Source organism: Adiantum capillus-veneris, chromosome 8 (genome assembly GCF_014529385.1).
Source record: "Adiantum capillus-veneris isolate H3 chromosome 8, ASM1452938v2, whole genome shotgun sequence".
NCBI classification, from domain to species: domain Eukaryota; kingdom Viridiplantae; phylum Streptophyta; class Polypodiopsida; order Polypodiales; family Pteridaceae; genus Adiantum; species Adiantum capillus-veneris.
Genome location: NC_140938.1, coordinates 99,893,952 through 99,911,607, shown reverse-complemented (window position 1 = coordinate 99,911,607; position 17,656 = coordinate 99,893,952). Strand labels below are relative to the sequence as shown.

At 41.7% G+C, this 17,656-nt stretch overlaps 1 protein-coding gene and 1 pseudogene across 1 annotated transcript; one reads left to right on the top strand and one right to left on the bottom strand.

Moving 5' to 3' along the window:
- Window positions 1-3,382: 3,382 nt before the first annotated feature.
- Window positions 3,383-7,929, bottom strand: LOC147452634 (pentatricopeptide repeat-containing protein At2g13600-like). Its single transcript, XM_086518269.1, has 2 exons — window positions 4,724-7,929; window positions 3,383-4,371 (listed from the first exon to the last, which is right to left on the bottom strand). Exon 1 carries the CDS (start codon window positions 7,788-7,790, stop codon window positions 5,901-5,903), a length of 1,890 nt encoding a protein of 629 aa, XP_086374395.1. The 5' UTR covers window positions 7,791-7,929; the 3' UTR covers window positions 3,383-4,371; window positions 4,724-5,900.
- Window positions 7,930-13,624: 5,695 nt separating this feature from the next.
- Window positions 13,625-15,948, top strand: LOC147452633 (uncharacterized; annotated as a pseudogene).
- The last annotated feature ends 1,708 nt before the right edge of the window (window positions 15,949-17,656 follow it).

Genomic DNA, 17,656 nt, shown 5'->3' with positions numbered 1-17,656 from the left:
ATTTCTGCAATCTTCCTAGCAATTTCTTCAATTTTCTTGGTCCATGATCCCTTCTTTGATTTCTCCTTTGTCCGTTCATTGGAGCTGCTCTCGGAGCTGCTGGACGTTGCACTGGAATCAGAAGCTTCAGTAGTCGAACTACTGCTACTGGTCCTTCGCTTCTTGTGGCTCTTTTCTTTCTTAGCCTGTTGTTCCAGTTTTAATGCTCTTTGGACTAGATCATTGAATTTCTTTGTAGGGACTAGTACTTCTTGTTATCTAAGCTTTTTGCTTCTGAACCCATTCAAAAACCATGCCCTCAATCTCTTCTCAGACGGCGGTTCTTGCAACTGCCTGGTCAGTTCTTTTATCTTTTCGACATAGCTGCGGACTGACAAATTCCTCTGTTTGATCTGATCCAATTCACAGAGAATATCCTCGTTCCCTCGATTGTCAGAATATTCCAACCTGAAGACCTTAAGTAATTTGTTATATGATCTCAGCTGGCATGTAGGATAATGGTAATACCATTTCCTCGCTGCTTCCTTCAAGGTTTGTGGAAAATACTCCCCCCAATCATCTTCATCAATGTTTTTTAGTTCAGCATACTGCTCGAAAGCTTGTATGTGAACATCTGGATCATTCTTTTTTTTCTCCTTTGAATATGGGAAAGGAAATCTTTAGGGAAGCGGTGTAATCATTTCGATTACTGCTGATCCCACCACTTCTCTTCTTGGCTTCAGAATGACGCTTGGGAGCCTTCTTGCAATTGTCAGTGTCAGCATCCCAATCAATCTCTGTCTCTGTCTCAGTATCAGTATCTTCTCTGTTTTGCCTGCTAGAAGTACGGTGACTTCCCTTTTTGCCCTTGACATTCTCATCTCTCTGGCGAGACTGAGAACTCTTGGAACTCTTTGCCTTTCGTGCTTCCCGTTCTGCCCGTCTGCATCGAGAATGACTGGAGTGCTGTGAGTCATGCGTCTTCTCAGCCTGACTATGCTCCTCCTGAGCCTCAGTGTCAGTCATTTTCTCTTGCTTGGGGTCAGACTCTCTTCCTGACTCTTCAGGAATGGGGTCCACACAATTGGTAGATTTTCGGCCACGATTGGACTTTGGTGCCATTGCTGAAAACTTCAACTGGGAGAAGAGTCTTTCAGTCAACGAGCTTTAGCTCGAGCCACCGTGATCGCCAAAATGGAATTGGAGCTCATCTCTTGAGACAGCTAATTCCAATGTTGAAGGATTTCAGCTACTAGTGTGGAAAGATTTCAGACAACAGACTAAACAGAAAACAGAGACTATACTGAAATGTGGATACTGAAATAAAAATCAGACTTATAGACTGTAGTAAGGTTCAGATTCAGATTTAGAAGACTGATCGAGAAGTAAGTATCACTGAAATATATACCATGATTCAGATTACGACGAATATGATTACAGAGAGAAAGTATAGCCGACAATACTGCCACTGATGCTCAAGTACAATTATAGCCCAAAGCGCTAATACAAGTGATAACAATTGCCAACCCGATAATAATGTAATGGGCCCTATTTATACACTTTGGTTTTACTGTAGTAATTACTAAGTAATTTGCTGCCCATCTTCTAAGAACACGTTCCCACATGGTGATTACCCAGCCGTCTACATGTGGTCTCTCCAAAAATTATAAGAAACATGCCCCGCCTCATATCATTTATGAGTTGCACTAAGCAAACGTATAGAGTAGGAGATTGGATACAGATGACGGACCTTGCAATGTTGTTGAGTTGGAGTTGTGCTTGTGCAGTCGAAACATCTACTGTTATGAATACATGTTCTCTCTTTTAGACACAAAACATGAGTCCAAACAAATACAAAAGATACAAGTTATTGATTAAGATTAAAGAGAATCATAAGTAACTTTATATTGTACGTCATAGACGGTGTATGGTTCATTGTAGTGATGAGTTCTCAATTCAAAACCCCCACTGGAACCTAATGAAGCATGTTGCTACCATGAGCCATCTTATAAATTGCAAAGTTTACATAACTTGATCATTAGCAACTACCTTCATCGGGAATGTCATGCGTGAAAGGATTGGAGATACATGAGGTGAATGGCATTATTAGCACAAACGACTAAATGTGCATGACATTGAAAACATTGTACTAAAACAAGCACTGTGAAATTCTAAAACAAAAAATAAATAAAGCATCGATGGATTGTAATAAGAAATGAAGTGCTTTATTGGCCTAATAATCTTGTATAGGTATTTTTTATTGTCCAAGCTAGAGGCTGATGTTTATGTCAAGCTACTGAAAACCAATGTGAATAGTTAAACATTTCGTCCTACATTTGGGTGCAAAGTTAAAATGTTGAATATATAGTGCACGTCATGCAAAAGTGCCATACAAAAGTATCATGGAAAGTTGGCATTTTGGTCTCTCTAGAAATTATAATAAACAGAAACATCTGCATCCAATTCCCCATGCCTATCTGTTTTCTTGGCTCCCCAAAGGATTTACGTGTTGGACCAAGAAAATGGATAATGTCAAAAGTCACGGTTGTGCAGTCAAAACGTCCACTATTGTGAATATATGTCCTTTCTATGACACACAAAACAGAAGCTAACATAAACACACAAGATAGAGGAGATAAATTCAACTTAACAAGAAGCAGAGATAAGTCTATGTTCTATGTCATAGATGGTGTAGGATTTATTGTAGTAATGAGTTGTCAGTTCATAAGTTTCGGTGCAATCATTACAATAGAATGGTTGAACTGTAGGCTATGCATATTGAGGTAGGGGGTGACTCATTCTGTTGGGGATCGTGTGTGCCATCTCTACCTCCATGGGCCCCATTCACTGCCAGTGTCAATCCTCTACACCACTTGTGCTATTGTGATGCATCCACCCAAGCAATCGATTGCCAACATCTACTGCAATTGTTGCCAATGTCAACTACTTGATGCTAGTGGCTACTATATGTAGTTTCTCTAGGTTGCGTGTTGTTCTTCTTTGCTTTTGGTGTCTGGGTGGCTACTTATTCATAGCTACTTTCAACGCTAGTTTTAACCTCAAAAAGCAATGAGCTTCTTTTCGCCATGATTACATGCGAATTAAAAGCATGCACGTGAGCTACTGACCGAGGGGTAAGGGCAATGGTCTAGATCATGCCAAGTGGCCACATGTAGGCTCACCAAGTAACGTCAAAATGAATAGTCCAACTACCAAACTACTCCTCCCATACATGAGCGACTTGGACCACCTGGGTTCTTCAACTTCTGTTGAATTTGATAAATGGAAAGCCTTAGCACTAGTCCTGTAAAAAGATAGCCACTTTTGTGGCTTTAAGAGGCTTTCGTAAAAAAATAATTCAATAGCTATTTTGATGTCTAAACAAAAAACCCTCCCAAGGAAATACGCCCAACACATGGCATCACCCATGGTATCATAGACACTCTTTGAGACAGCATGTTTCATACACCAAATTAGAGGTAAAAGATCAAGCATGCGCTCTTGTGGCTAGCATGTGAGGCCACTTGAGAGTTAACGGAGTGCCACATTTGGCATACATGTCGACCAATGCAGTGCCAAGCAAAACGTTTTTTTTCGACAGCCCTGGACTAGCATTGTCATCATGAAATGTTTTGCCCATCTCAGCGTTTTTCGAATCACCACATGCCTGCAAGATGCAAACATAGGTGATTGCATTTAAGATGGCTTCAAGATGCAAGCATAGGTGATTGCATCTAGAGAAATGTGCTCGCTTCGCATTTGCTGAAAAGAGTCCAAACCTTTCTGGTCCTGCCGCTGTTGAGCATATCCCGTAGTGACACGTGTTCCAAGGAATGACATTCCAGACAGAAAGCTCTGCATTTGCTGAAAACATCCTAGGGCTTGCTTTGCATTACCTTGTCAACCAAGGCAGTGCCAAGCATAACGTTATTTTTTGAAAGCCCCTGACTAGCACTAAAGCATAGGTGGTTGCATCTGGAGATATGCCCTCGCTTTGCATCTGTTTTGAGAACAACCCAGGGCTCCCTGGCCCTGCCACATTTGGCATACATGTGAACCAAGGCAGTGTCAAGCACGATTGATTATATGTTTGCCAATCTCTATGTTCTGCATAATACCACATGCCTTCAAGATGCAAGCATAGGTCTTCTCCAAAGTCTCTGCTGCATTCCATCATTCAATTCTCCATTCCCCTTCTCTGATTGCCTTCTTCATCATCAAATATGGCCCCTTAGAGAGCATTCATGGCACTATGCAAAAACCCAATATGGTCTTGCACACATTCTTCCTTGTTAAGCCAAAAGGGCAATCTCATCAGCAGTCAGGCAGAAGAAGAGATTAATGGTGCATTAGCACCCCCTCTTGCAGCCATAAGAAGAGCAGCTTCCGGCTCTGCTGGTCATCAAGCAACAAAGAAATCACGCACTTCTTTGGATTCCAAATCACAGATCTAACAATTAGCTCTCTCTTACTTAGCTCTCTCTCTCTCTCTCTCTCTCTCTCTCTCTCTATTCGATTGTAATGCAATGACATCTCTCCCCCACAGCATGCCTTTATCGAGAGTTGTCAGTCCCGTAGGTGCCATGCTCCGTAACTATTGCTGAAGCATGGCACCTGCAGGACGGACGGATGTAGTGTGGCTGTCAGGGCACGGTACAAGGTGGCCGTCGCAGATTTGAGTGTGTGTGTGTGTGTGTGTGTGTGTGTGAGAGAGAGAGAGAGAGAGAGAGAGAGAGAGACTTACCTCGTGCTTGCTGTAGGAAGAATGGCTCCGTAGCAGAACAGAGAGCTAATGTTGCTAGGCAGAGGAGGTTGAGAACCATGTGTTCTGCAAGGAGGTTATCATGGTTGCTGGATGCATAGCACCGTTTATAGAGGGTTAGTGAGGAAAAGTTTGCGAGCGTCAAAAAGCACAGATTTTCATATGCTGAATAATAGAGCAATCGTCGTCGAAGCGTTGAAGAATCTGGGCCGTGCAAACCAGGCTAGGGCAACAACTTACATCATGCCATGTGATCTTCTGTAGACTCCAGAAAGCTCAAGAACACCTAGGCTCACCAGGTAATTATTTTTTGCTTGCTTTTTACCTAGTGCCTGTAAATTAAAGGCTATAGGAATGATGTGGCACAACTGTTTCTGACAGATCATAGCAAAGTCAACTAAAACAGAGCAGAGTACGATTGACTTGAGCAAGGTAGAGCAGAGGAGACCTAGACCTGGAAAACCCAGCAGAATTTCCACCGCAAAAAGCAAGTCCATACAGCCGTAAAACAGGCTTTTCTTTGCGCCAATTGCTCATAAAATAGATAACTTATTATCTGCTTTTAAGCAAAGTTGTTTATTTGTTTAGTGGAAATTATTTTCTATTGCTTGAGAATGTTGAAGAGTCAGCTGCTGCTTGAGCAACATACAATCAGCTTCAAATGACAATGAAAGTAGTGACAAACCATTGTCTGCAACTCAAATTTCCATAAATGACTACGCAACGTCAATCCCCACAAAACTGCATATTCTTTGTTATGTCTCCTTCAGCAGAACTGATGAGAGCACACGATCCAAGGCCCGACTTCTCATGATGATAAATAAGTACAGTTTTTGCAGAAGATAATGTGTTTTGTGACACCCAATGCACAGCTGAAGTTGGTCTAGAGACCTGAATGCTTCTAGCTACAAGGGAGGGCTAGTGAGGGCCGTTTTTGAGAACCTTTGCAGTAACATCTGGAAATATTTTCTAGCAATGCATTGCTTCGAGCACTCTGCGCATGCCACAACACCAACTATAAAATCATAAATCATGTTGCATGAGGCGATCCACCACGTACTCCCTTTGACTTCTTTCTTTGGAGTAGTATACTGTGTACGTGTAGACCTCTAGGGACAATGTTGCATGAGGTGATCCGTCAACTACTCCCTCGCTTCTTCTATGCCTTTGTCCTGATTCTCATGGCTTCAACCCTTCTTGCCTTCTCTTCCATGCCAGCTGCACCATAGATATTTGCCATGAGAACATAAGCTGGCCCATAACTTTTATCCAACTTCATTGCCTGTTCAAAGGCCCACTCTCCCACAATGACATCCGCCCATTTCCAGCAAGCACTCAACAATGCATGCCAAATAGCAGTGTAATCAGATGATGGCATCTCTTGGATCAACTTTACTGCCTTTTCTAGGTGTCCTGCACGCCCAAAAAGGTCAATCATGCAAGCGTAACACTCTAGACTTGGCTTCACACTGAACGTGGTGCTCATATTTGCGAAGAGAGCTTGGCCCTCTTCTACTAGCCCTATGTGACTGCAAAGATTTAGCACACAAGCACAGGTCACTGCATTCGGCAGAATGCCTTCACACTGCATCCGCTCAAGAGCATCCAATGCTTGCTCAGATTCACCTTCCTGTGCATATCCTGCAATCAAGGCATTCCAAGACACGACATCCCGAGAAGGAAGTTCCTTGAGCACCCGTCGCGCCTCTGAAAAGTCACCACACTTGGCATACATGTCCACAAGAGCATTACCCAGCACAACATCATTTTTTAATAACCCTTGTCTTGCAATCTCATTGTGAATTTGTTTTCCTCGGGCAGCATCCTTGATCATGGCACAAGCTTTTAAGGCATACGCATACATCACTGCATCTGGAAGGATGCCCTCTTGCTTCATCTGCTGAAGGCAGTTCACTGCTTGCTCTGGTTCGCCTTCCTGTTCATATCCTGCAACCAACGCACTCCAGGAGACAACATCCCGAGCAGGAAGGTCTTCATGCACACGTCGTGCCTCTGAGACATCACCGCATTTGGCATACATGTCTACGAGTGCACCACCCAACACAATGTGGTTCTGCAGCAACCCCTGGCTCACAATTTTGTCATGAATTTGTTTTCCCCTATCAGCAGCTCCAATTGACGTACAAGCTTTTAAGGCACAGACATATGTCACAGCATCTGGCTCTATGCCCTCGCACTGCATCTGCTCAAGGCAGTTCAATGCTTCCTCAGCTTCACCTTCTTGTGCATACCCTGCAATCAATGCATTCCAAGAGACAACATCTCGAGAAGGGAGTTCTTTGAGGACTCGATGAGCCTCTGAGAGGTTACCACACTTGCCATACATGTCCACCAGGGCATTACCCAGAGCAATCTTGTTCTGCAATAATCCCTGCCTGGCAATAATGTCATCATGGATTTGTTTCCCCCTGTCAGCCGCTCTAATTGCGGCGCAAGCTTTCAAGGCGCAGATATATGTCACTTCATTTGGCAAGATACCCTCATGATGCATCTTTTCAAGACAATCGAGAGCATTTTGCCCTTGCCCCTCTCGGGCGTAGCCTGAAATCAATGCCGTCCATGCGAATACATCCTTGCTCTTATGCATGTAAAGGAGCTCTTGTGCCTTCCCAAGCTCACCACAGTTTGCATACATGGCCACTAGAGCATTTGAGCATCTGCTGAGCAAACCCCTTTGAATGAGATCATGATGTAAGCCAGCACCTTTAACCAGATCTTTGTTTCGGGTACAAGCCCTGAGCGAGGCAACAAAAGTGTTAATTTGTGAGGAGGAAAGAGTGCGAGGGAATGGCTCTGTCACTCCATTCGTGAGCTCTCCATGGACCCAAGATGATTCTCCCCAGCTACTCCTCCACAAAGGCTCCTTAGTAACTTCATGCCCGAAATCTAAGTGCCCGCGGCTTGGCTTGCTGTGGCTGTTAACACTCCATTTTGAGGAATCTCTACAAAAGTTCTTGCTGTCAGACGAAGTCTTGCAGTCCTCTTCCGCCACCGCACAATTAGGTGACTGATGGAATGTAGCAGCCATGCGCAGGGCATTTCAATATGCATGGACGTTGCCGGAGTTGCTCCTGAAGATTATAGCCTTTTCACTTCGATTGTAGAGAGAGAGAGAGAGAGAGAGAGAGGAGGAGGAGGATTTTAACGTCGTATCCCGACTCAACTTGCAGGCCGTAAATTTGGAGGCCATTTCGGGCGTCATTGGCATGTTGGGCATCCCATGAAGCTTAAAATAGTTCAAATAGGCGTCAACATGAAGCTTTTGTGCTAGGGACAAGGTGTCATTAGACACCCAAGTCTACGGAGTAAGGTGTCATACATATACATACATACATATATATATATATATATATATGTGTGTGTGTGTGAGAGAGAGAGAGAGAGAGATTGATTAGTTATATGTATGTATGCATATGCATAACGATTGAGACTAACTCCGCCTCCGGCGTAGTGGGCAACAGAAAGAAATCATTGATAGGATATGGAGCTAGCGGTGGGCTTTGGGGCACAACCGAGCCAAACTCGAGGGTGCATAATGGAATGCCAAGCGATGTGCACATCGTTGGTGACATCAGTGGGGACACATCATTCACACCCCTTCGACTATTATCTCCTCCGAAGTTCCAACTCGAAGCGATCAAGTTCCTCCTTCCATCGGCCAGGGCTTACATGTTAGAGCTGCCATGGCTCGCAACTTCCAGCATGAATCTTTTTAGTCCATCTCTCTCTCTCTCTCTCTCTCTCTCTCTCTCTCTTTGAAGCAAATGTTGTTTCTATATTACCCTTTGGATAAAAATACATGTAACTACTAAGCTCGTCTCATCAACCAAGACATCAAACATGCTTGAATGCTAGCACCTATTGTCAAACAAGTCATTGAATGCCTGTTAGAAAACTCGTACCAAGGAATCGGAATCCAAAGGGTAAGGAAAATAACCGATAGACAGACACATCCACTCCAGTAATGCATTTGTGTAGCTCCTAGTTAGGGCAGCCCATAACTACCATATGTGCTTCTCATGCATTCTGCTTTGAACTCCCTTGTGTTTAAACTTACCAGCACTTTTATAGGACATTCAACACTTTGATTGAATATATGCTTCAGTCCTCGTCCTTTTTTGAAATAATATCACAGGAGGGAGGCGTCTGGCAACCGTAGATACTCCTCTCTGTCAACTTAGCAGCTCGGCTACAGATGCCAAGCATCTCGAACAATTGGGCATCTTGTGTATTGCGGGGAGGAAGAGAGAGGGATTGGGGGCTGCGTTATGTGCCCGAGAGAGAGAGAGAGAGAGAGAGAGAGAGAGAGAGAGAGAGAGAGAGAGAGAGAGAGAGAGAGAAAGAGAGAGAGAGAGAGAGAGAGAGTACCACGCAAACACTAACACAGAACTCAAAGAAGACACTAAATAAATGAACTTCCCATATAGACAATGTGAATGAAGGGCAAGGCACACCACCTTCAATTAATATCAACCACAACCTTGCTGGATAAATTGAACGATTAGAAAGAGCAGCACTGATCGCAACTTTATAAACTACATATCCTAGCCCTGCAACATTTAATCTAATTGCAAGACCATTAAAGCCTTAACATTTCTTTCATGTCTTCATCTCAAGACAGGAAAAGCAAACATACCTACCTTCGCCAATGCAGCTCCAAATTCCACTTTACATGACTATACAACCAGGGATATGCAAAGCAATGGTTTAGATAAAGCCGTATTACCACATGTAAAGGTATGCAAGGTCAAGTGACCAGAGAGAGAATACTACATGATAGATCTACGGAAGAAGAGGGAGGGATTAGGGGTTGCAATATGAGCCCGTGAAAGATTAACACGCAGCTGGCTTTACCTTTAGTTTTTGGAGCTGAGACTGGAGCCGAGCCACTTCTTTGGGGATGTGAATGTGCACGACGAAGCAAGATGCTTCTTTGTAGTTGGAGGAGAGAGACGGGATACAGTAGTGAAATTACGAAGTAGTCAAACAAAGGAGAGCTGGAAGAGCTCAATCGTCCTATGAAGGCTCTCGTCTGTATGCATCCCGCGAGGAATCAAAGGCTTCTGGGCACGGCGCCTTGACGTTATTAGAGCCTTGAGTAAGAGAACCCACAGCTCGAGGTGCTTATCCGCAAGTCGATGCATATTAGGGGAAGCTTGCCAGCATTCAAATTTTGGTGAGCACTGACCTGTGCCACTGCCACATTGGTCAAAAGGAAGAGGAAGGGTAACAGGCTAATAGAAAAGGAGCCGGCATGCGCAGCCACTTGGAGGTTGACCCTCTCATTTTAATATAGGTATAAGATGTATTTAATTAAGTTATAAGTTATAACGTATGCATATTTCTAGAATAGAAATTTAGCAAAACGCAATGTAGGAGCATTGAAGGTGTCTCATAATTTTGCATGTATCTTTGTAGAGAGTCCTGTCACTCACATCTCGCGAGGCCCGACTCCCTCCCCCTCTTTCAACTGAGCTCTCGACTCGAAGTCTCAGCTCGTTCACCTTAGTCTAATCTCAGCAGCTCAACTCGTCAGGTCGTTGGTCGGCAATCCCTAGCCGGAATCTATCTGCTAGTGCGCAATAGCCTAAGGAGCAGTGGCAAGCACAAATTACGTGAGAGTTGGATGCGACAAACAAAAAGCAAGGCTGAGGAAGAAAGGCAGTAAGATGCGGATTCTCTTGATTGCATCACCAAAAGTCAGGACTCATTCATTAGTAACGAGGCGCAGGCAGGTAGTTTTCTGTTTGCCTGAGTAATATTCACTCCTGTGAACTTAGTTAAAATTTTAGTTTGCATGCTTGGGATCTTTGATGAAGCTTCTAACTTAGCCTTAAGGGAGATCCTTGAAGTTTGAACACATGTCAACTCTGAAGCTTCTAATTTGAAAATTTAAGCATCAAGGGATACTTAGGCCTCAAGGGATACTTTTTCTGGATAAAGCCAACCTTTAAGGTTGTTGGCATCTAAAGTTCTCATTGTAAACACACAGAGTGCATTTTTTTTCTAAATTAATTGTATGTTGCAACTTGCTAATGTTGTGAACCTTGGATAACTAGAACCAAACACATCTAGCACTCGAGTTTGGGGTAGGCAAACACCTTGCCCCGTGTTCTATGAGATATAATGCCTCTTCCATTGTCTATTCAAAGAGGGTTTTGGACCACTTTCTAGAGTCATGAGGCAGTGAGGACCAGAGGTGTCTCGGATTTTTTTTACTCGAGCTACATGGATATAGAGAGAGCTTGTTGAGGACATCTAATCAGATCCAGGCTCAGAGGTAGATCACATATTTCTTCATATTAGTCAGTGAATAGCTAGAGGAGAAACCGTCACAGTAGATTTTGGATCCCATCCACACCAGAGGTATGTTTATTGATCAAGTAATTGAGTTAGGAACATCTAGGTGCTCATGACCATGGGTGGCCTCATAGCATTGACAAAGGTTGTAGTATAGGATCCGGATCACTCTAGCTTCACATGCGAGATGCCCAGTCAGAGTACTAACCATGGAGGATATTAGTCACTTTCTACAGTGAGTGATGAGGGATCTCCTCTGAGTTTGATCCCCCACCTCTGTTGATTTGTATCACTCATTGTATCAGATCCACCCCCCCCCCCCCCATTTCAGCTCTTTGTACTCTTTTTATTGTACTCAGATATTGTATCAGATTCACCACTTGTAACTTTTTGGTGTCATAGGTCATTTTGGCCTTTTGAAGATGTTAATATAACATTTTATTTCATTTCATTTCTGTGTGTGTGTGTGTGCGCGCGCGTGCGTGTTATGCTATTTTCCTCTTGAATAACATGTCTCCAGATAGATCTTTGAGGTCTCTTGGGATAGATTTCTACAATGTTAAAATCCCGGGGCAGTCACTTTTTAGAATGTGTATGCTATCACGTGAGTTAATCGGAGAGGATTATTAAAAGATCAAAATGTATCAAAATGTATACATACAGAGGGGGGTGGGTGGGGGTTTTTTAAATAGGCACGTAGTGTAAATATAGTATGTATATTGAGGTATTATTAATAACCTCTTGAACGCACGTGATATAGGAAGCTTTTGATAAGTGACCGCCCCGGGGTTAAAATCCTCTTGTTCTCCCCTCCCCCCCATATATCTATATGTATGTGTGTGTGTGCGTGCACGCATGGATTTCCTTATGTCCTTCTCTAAGGAGTATGAGATGCTATTTTTTACTTGGTATGATTATGGGCTTATAGATTTGTTGTGTTTATGTCATTGAAGGAAATGAAGACTTTGGTGCTCTTTCCAAAATGAGATGCAACGGTGCACTTCAACACATGCATTAGTGACATTCCCATTACACTAGCGGTGAGGGCTCGTTCCTCACTCAGGCTTTGGATTTCATTACTATAAATGGTACCTATTAACACTTATTTCTTAATATTTCAATAATCAATTGCTTTTTTAACTTCAATTTTTGTGGTGAAACTCAAAAAAATAGTAATTACAATTTATAGTGTAGAGCATCTTGAACTATTTGATGAAATAACACATTATCGCTAAAGAATCAGGTGATTGTTCTACTCATGGATCACATTTATGTTGTGAGGGTATCGCTGTTACAATGGGACAATGGGTCTATCAACTATTGTGAGTGTATTGTTCTATGGTTGAATGGGTCATTTATTGACTAGCTTGGATGAGTGAAAAGTTGTGCATCTCAACATTTTGAAAGTCAATCTTTTGAAATTGTTAGTATAATGTTTGTTTAAATAAGGTGTGCTTGCATGAATGGTGATAAAGATGCTCATTTGCAATTTTCATTGCCAATTGAGGTGGGAAATTCTTCTTTCAGGCAATAAGAATAAGATTGATATATGGATTTAAAGAAGCACATTTTTTGGATGCTAATGAAGCTTGAAATTACCTCTTGCTAGGCTATTTACTTCTTTAGAGATAATTTGTTGAATAAGGAGTGCTTGCATGAATGAGGATAAAGATGCTCATGTGAAATTTCCATTGCCAGCAATTGAGGTGGGAAATTCTTCTTTCATGCAATAAGATCGATAGATGGGTGTGGTGATTTAAAGAAGCACATGTTTTGGATCTTGTTGAAGGTTGAAATTACCTTTTGCTAGGCCATTTATTTGTTTTTAGAGATATTTTGTTGAATAAGGTTTGTTTGCATGAATGATGATAAAGATGATCATGTGCAATTTCCATTGCTAAATGAGACGGGAAATTCTTTTTTCAGATAAGATTGATAAATGGGTGTGGTGATTTAAAGAAGCACATGTTTTGGATCTTGTTGAAGGTTGAAATTACGTTTTGCTAGGCCATTTACTTGTTTTTAGAGTTATTTTGTTGAATAAGGTTTGCTTTCATGAATGATGATAAAGATGATCATGTGCAATTTCCATTGCTAAACGAGACGCGAAATTCTTCTTTCAGATAATATTGATAAATGGGTTTGGTGATTTAAAGAAGCATGTTTTGGATCTTGTTGAAGCTTGAAATTATATTTTGCTCCTAAGATGTTTGGGTTTTTTCAAGAGCTATTTTGTTGGTTTTTAATGGATGACAATGTGAGACACTTTTTAAGAAATAACATAATTCGGAAATACATTCATTAAAGTTTAACATGAGGGCTTGTTTGTCGAGACTCTTGATTGCAAGGTTGGGCATCCCTATAGATTGTAAGGTTTGGGAAGAGAGAGAGAGAGAGAGAGAGAGAGAGAGAGAGAGAGAGAGAGAGAGTTGGGTCTTTGCATGCGTTGTACATGTGTATTAAAGTAGACGAGGGACTTGAGAGTATCTCATAAGGATGTGATTTATGTAAATTTATGTGCTTGATAATTTTGGCTTGCAAGGCATACAGATTCCATCAAAGATGTGTCAAAGTAATTTGCTTCAATTCTTCGGAAGGGGACAAAAGACCTCAGCTTCAGATGACAAAGCTCGTGCATCAGATAACAAAAATGAAAAGCAATCTATGCGAGAGTTTTTGAAAGATATCTTTAGCTCAGATAGCGAGATGGAAGACATTGTGGAGATAGAGGATACTCTCGAGGTTGGCGTGGAGAGTTTGAATGCCCATACTATAGAAGAGATCAAAGGTGTAAGGCAATCAACTGATGGCTCACACAATGGTGTCTCTACAACTACAGAAGTGATTGCACCAACAAAGGCTAAAAAGGTAACCGTGAGGAAGTTTCGTCAAGAATGGACAATTACATATCCCTTTGTTTTCCAGGTCATTCATAAGGAGAAGGAGTTTATGAAATGTGCTTGGTGTACAAAGCATAAAGTTAAGGGACCTTGGGGCAAAGGAAATGGTTGTAAAACAATCGTGAAGAGTGCCATAAGAAAACATCGTTAGTCCAAGGAGCATGTTTGGGCTGCAACAAAGCACTATAACGAAGGTGGAAAACGGATGAAGACTCATGCGAAGGAATTCATTAGCAGAAATAGGCATAGGGTCATTACCGTCATGAAACTTGCATATTTCAATGCAAAAGAGGACCTGGCTATCCGTAAGTATGAGGGATTGTGTGGTTTGTCCTATTCTTTGAATGTAGAAGAAATGCCCATTCAGCATGACTACTCCTCATATACTAATATGATGGCCGAGAAGGAGTTCATCTTTTGCATATCAAAGTATTTGGATGATTTGCAAAAGCAAAAGTTGTTGCAAAGCCCCTATTATGCATTGATGGTAGATGAGACTACGGATAGGTCTTTAGAGAAGCATCTCATCATTTATTTCTCTTTTCTGGCACCTAAATGTTCAGGCTGCTCCTCTGCTGAAATTACATTTGCAAAGCTACTCACAGTACCTGATGGGTGTGCCTAGACAAAGTTTGATGCAATCATGAAAATGATGAAAGAAGTTGGACTTAACAAGCAGCAATTGGTTGGAATAGCAACAGTTGGAGATAGCTCAATGCTTGGTTGCCACGATGGATTGGTTGCAAAAATGAAAAGAGAGATGCCACATCTCATGAGTGTTCATTGTATTGCACATAGAGAGGCTCTTGCTGTACTTGATGCAGTTAAATGCTTTCCTTGTTTACCTTATATTGATAAACTTGATAACAAAGTCTATTCATAAATTTATGGTTCTAGTGTAAGGCACATAGGTTTCCAAAGTTTGTTGAAGGAGATGCACTTACAAGTCTTAGAAGTTTTAAACATTCATGAGGTTCGATGGCTCGCACGAGGTAATGTGATGGAGAGGTTGACGCAACTCATGCCTGCAATTCTCAGCTTTTGGAAAGACAATGCGAAGAGTTGGTATGAGAAACTTCGCGTTTATAAAGTCCTCTTTTGTATATACATGCTGGCAGATGTGCTGAGGGATCTTAATGCGTTGAATACTCATTTCCAGAAGGAGAATGTGGATATTCCTTCTATAAGTGCTGAAATAGAGGTAACTATTGCTTCTTTGAAACGAAAATTTCTTCAGCAGGAGTTTGGAAAAGGCACTCACTTCCTGAAGAATTTCATGGATGCCACAAAGGACTGTGTTTTTGTGTATGCTAGTGATGATGGAAGGGAGATTTCGCATCAGCTCTTGTATGCTAAAATGGGTTGCCATTGGATAAGGAAGGGGGCGACGTTCAAAGTTGCATGAATTTTGCAAAGAGGTTTGTCTTGAAAGTGATAGAATGTGTGAATGATCGATTTCCATATGTTTATTTCTTCAATGCAGCTAGACTTTTCAGCCCGCATTACTATCCTCGCAGAACAAAGATTGCAGCGGAGATAAAATCCAGAGAGAAAAAGTTCTCAGAATGGCTTGAGAAATTTCTTGAGAAGTTTGGAAGTCTGGTTGACATTGACAATTGCAAGGCAGAGTTGCTATCATTTACAAATACATTGTATTATGGCTGCGAGGGGATGAATATGTCAGATGCATGGTGTGTTTTTTGTTCTAATAAGAACTGGATGCAAACGTATGTGAATCTGACAAAGTTGTGGTAGGTCATGATGGTTCTTCCTGTGTCATCTGCGTCATGTGAAAGAGGTTTCTCAAAACAAAATCTCATCAAGATGCATGCTCGGGAGTGCTTGAATGTGGAAACTCTTGAAGCATTAATGTGTGTTTCATTGCTTGGACCTAGCATTGAGAATGTAGAATGGCAAAAGGTTTATGATATTTGGAATCTTGCAAAACCAAGGAGGACATCGTCCGAATATGAATTTGTGATGTGATTCATCTTTCAGTATTTTGATGGAATTCGCTACTGGAATATATTCGATCACTTAAATGGATTCCATGTACTTTTGAAGGGACTTTGCTAATATGGTCTATTAGCTTTTTGGACAATGCGCTCAGAGTTGCATCAAAAAATCCAATGCCCATGCAATTTCTTAGTTGTTGATACAACATGCACTGGCTGGTTGCAACAAAGCTGATTTCTCTCCAGTCAGCAGCACGTTTTACCTCCTGTATATTTATTGAAGATGCAAAATGAGACAGATTTTCCTATATGATAGCTGAGCTTTTACATCATCTTGTTTCGTTAGTTTTGCGAAAAGAAAATTCTTACTCTTTATATTTATTGAAGATGCAAAATGAGACAGTTTTGCATATCTGATAGCTGAACTGTTATATCACCTGGTTTTGTTGGTTTTGCATTTTGCAGGAATCTGGCTCGACTGGCACGTAAGCCACTCCTTGAAAGTTTTTTCACAAGTGTGCAAAATCTTCTATAGTCAAAAATAACTAATGATTGTCAAAAAAGGATTTAGCTACCTCATGATGTCCTGACTCCTAAGAAAAGGGCAGGAGTTACATTCTCATGACAATTCTGTGAACGATGTGCTCTCTATTGGTGTATTCGAGTTTCTACTAAGGACTCATATGTATGTATTCTCTACAGCTCAAAATGTTGGTCCAAACAACCATCTTAAAGGTGTTGTAACTTGTAAGCATTTTAGTACACAGCCAATGACCTGGTTTGAAGGTGGCAGCCAAGAAAGACAAGCTTATCTCAAAGTGTAATCCTTTATTTGGAAGGTAGTTTTATTTCAGTCCTATTTTGCTCTCGGTACTTGGGGCTACGACATCAATTCTCTCTCGCTTGGTTTTAGAGGGAATCCCCTTGTATCAATGTCCGAATCTTGTTCGTCTTTTGCTTTGTTGCTTGTTTTTTGTGATTACTTGTCCATTGATCTCGGTTGTTGATTGTGTAGATCTAAGGGCGATGCGGTGCCATCATTTGTTGAAAGTTGAGGGAGAGGATCTACTGCTGCTGCAAGTTTTCATGTGCCTAGGGCTAAGACATTGACACTCTCTTGCTAGTTGTTGAGGGGATTCTCTCAGATTAGGGTCTATACTTGCTCTTTTGCTTTGCTGGTTCTTTTTGTGACTGCATGTGAATGCTGTTGAGGATACCCTTCTATTTGTTGATTTTACAGTGTAAGGATTGCATGGTGTGTAGTAGTGGTCAATGCTTACTGGTTATTGAGGATTCCGGAGATGGGGACTACCATGCAATAGCTACAACACGTATGGTGGCAGTATGCTCTTGGGGGAGAGACCAAGCGGCGAGCTCCAGTGCAATGCGGAGCAGACACTAAGAAATGAGAAGTTGGAGGGTTTCTTTAGAGATTAGTGCAATATCATCCTGAGAGCGTTCTCCCTCTCCATTGCATTGTAGTAGGCGATTCGTGCCTGGATGTGCTTGCATGATGCATTCAGCATATTTCAAGCTGCTAAATATATAGTTATTCAAGCTCAAGTTTTTTGCAAGGGCCGTGATTCTAGATGCAAGGTGTCATAAAATGAAAGTCTCTTTTGGGGTTTACTTTGTCCCTAATTCTGTAGGAGTAAGTAATGTCTGGTTGTAGACTGCAGTGAAAATTCCTTGGTGTACACATTTTGTATTCGCGATGAGAAGTGAGTTATGCTCTTTTG

Coding starts and splice junctions, on each gene's coding strand:
- LOC147452634 (XM_086518269.1), bottom strand. CDS start 7,790: ATGGCTGCTACATTCCATCAGTCACCTAATTGTGCGGTGGCGGAAGAG.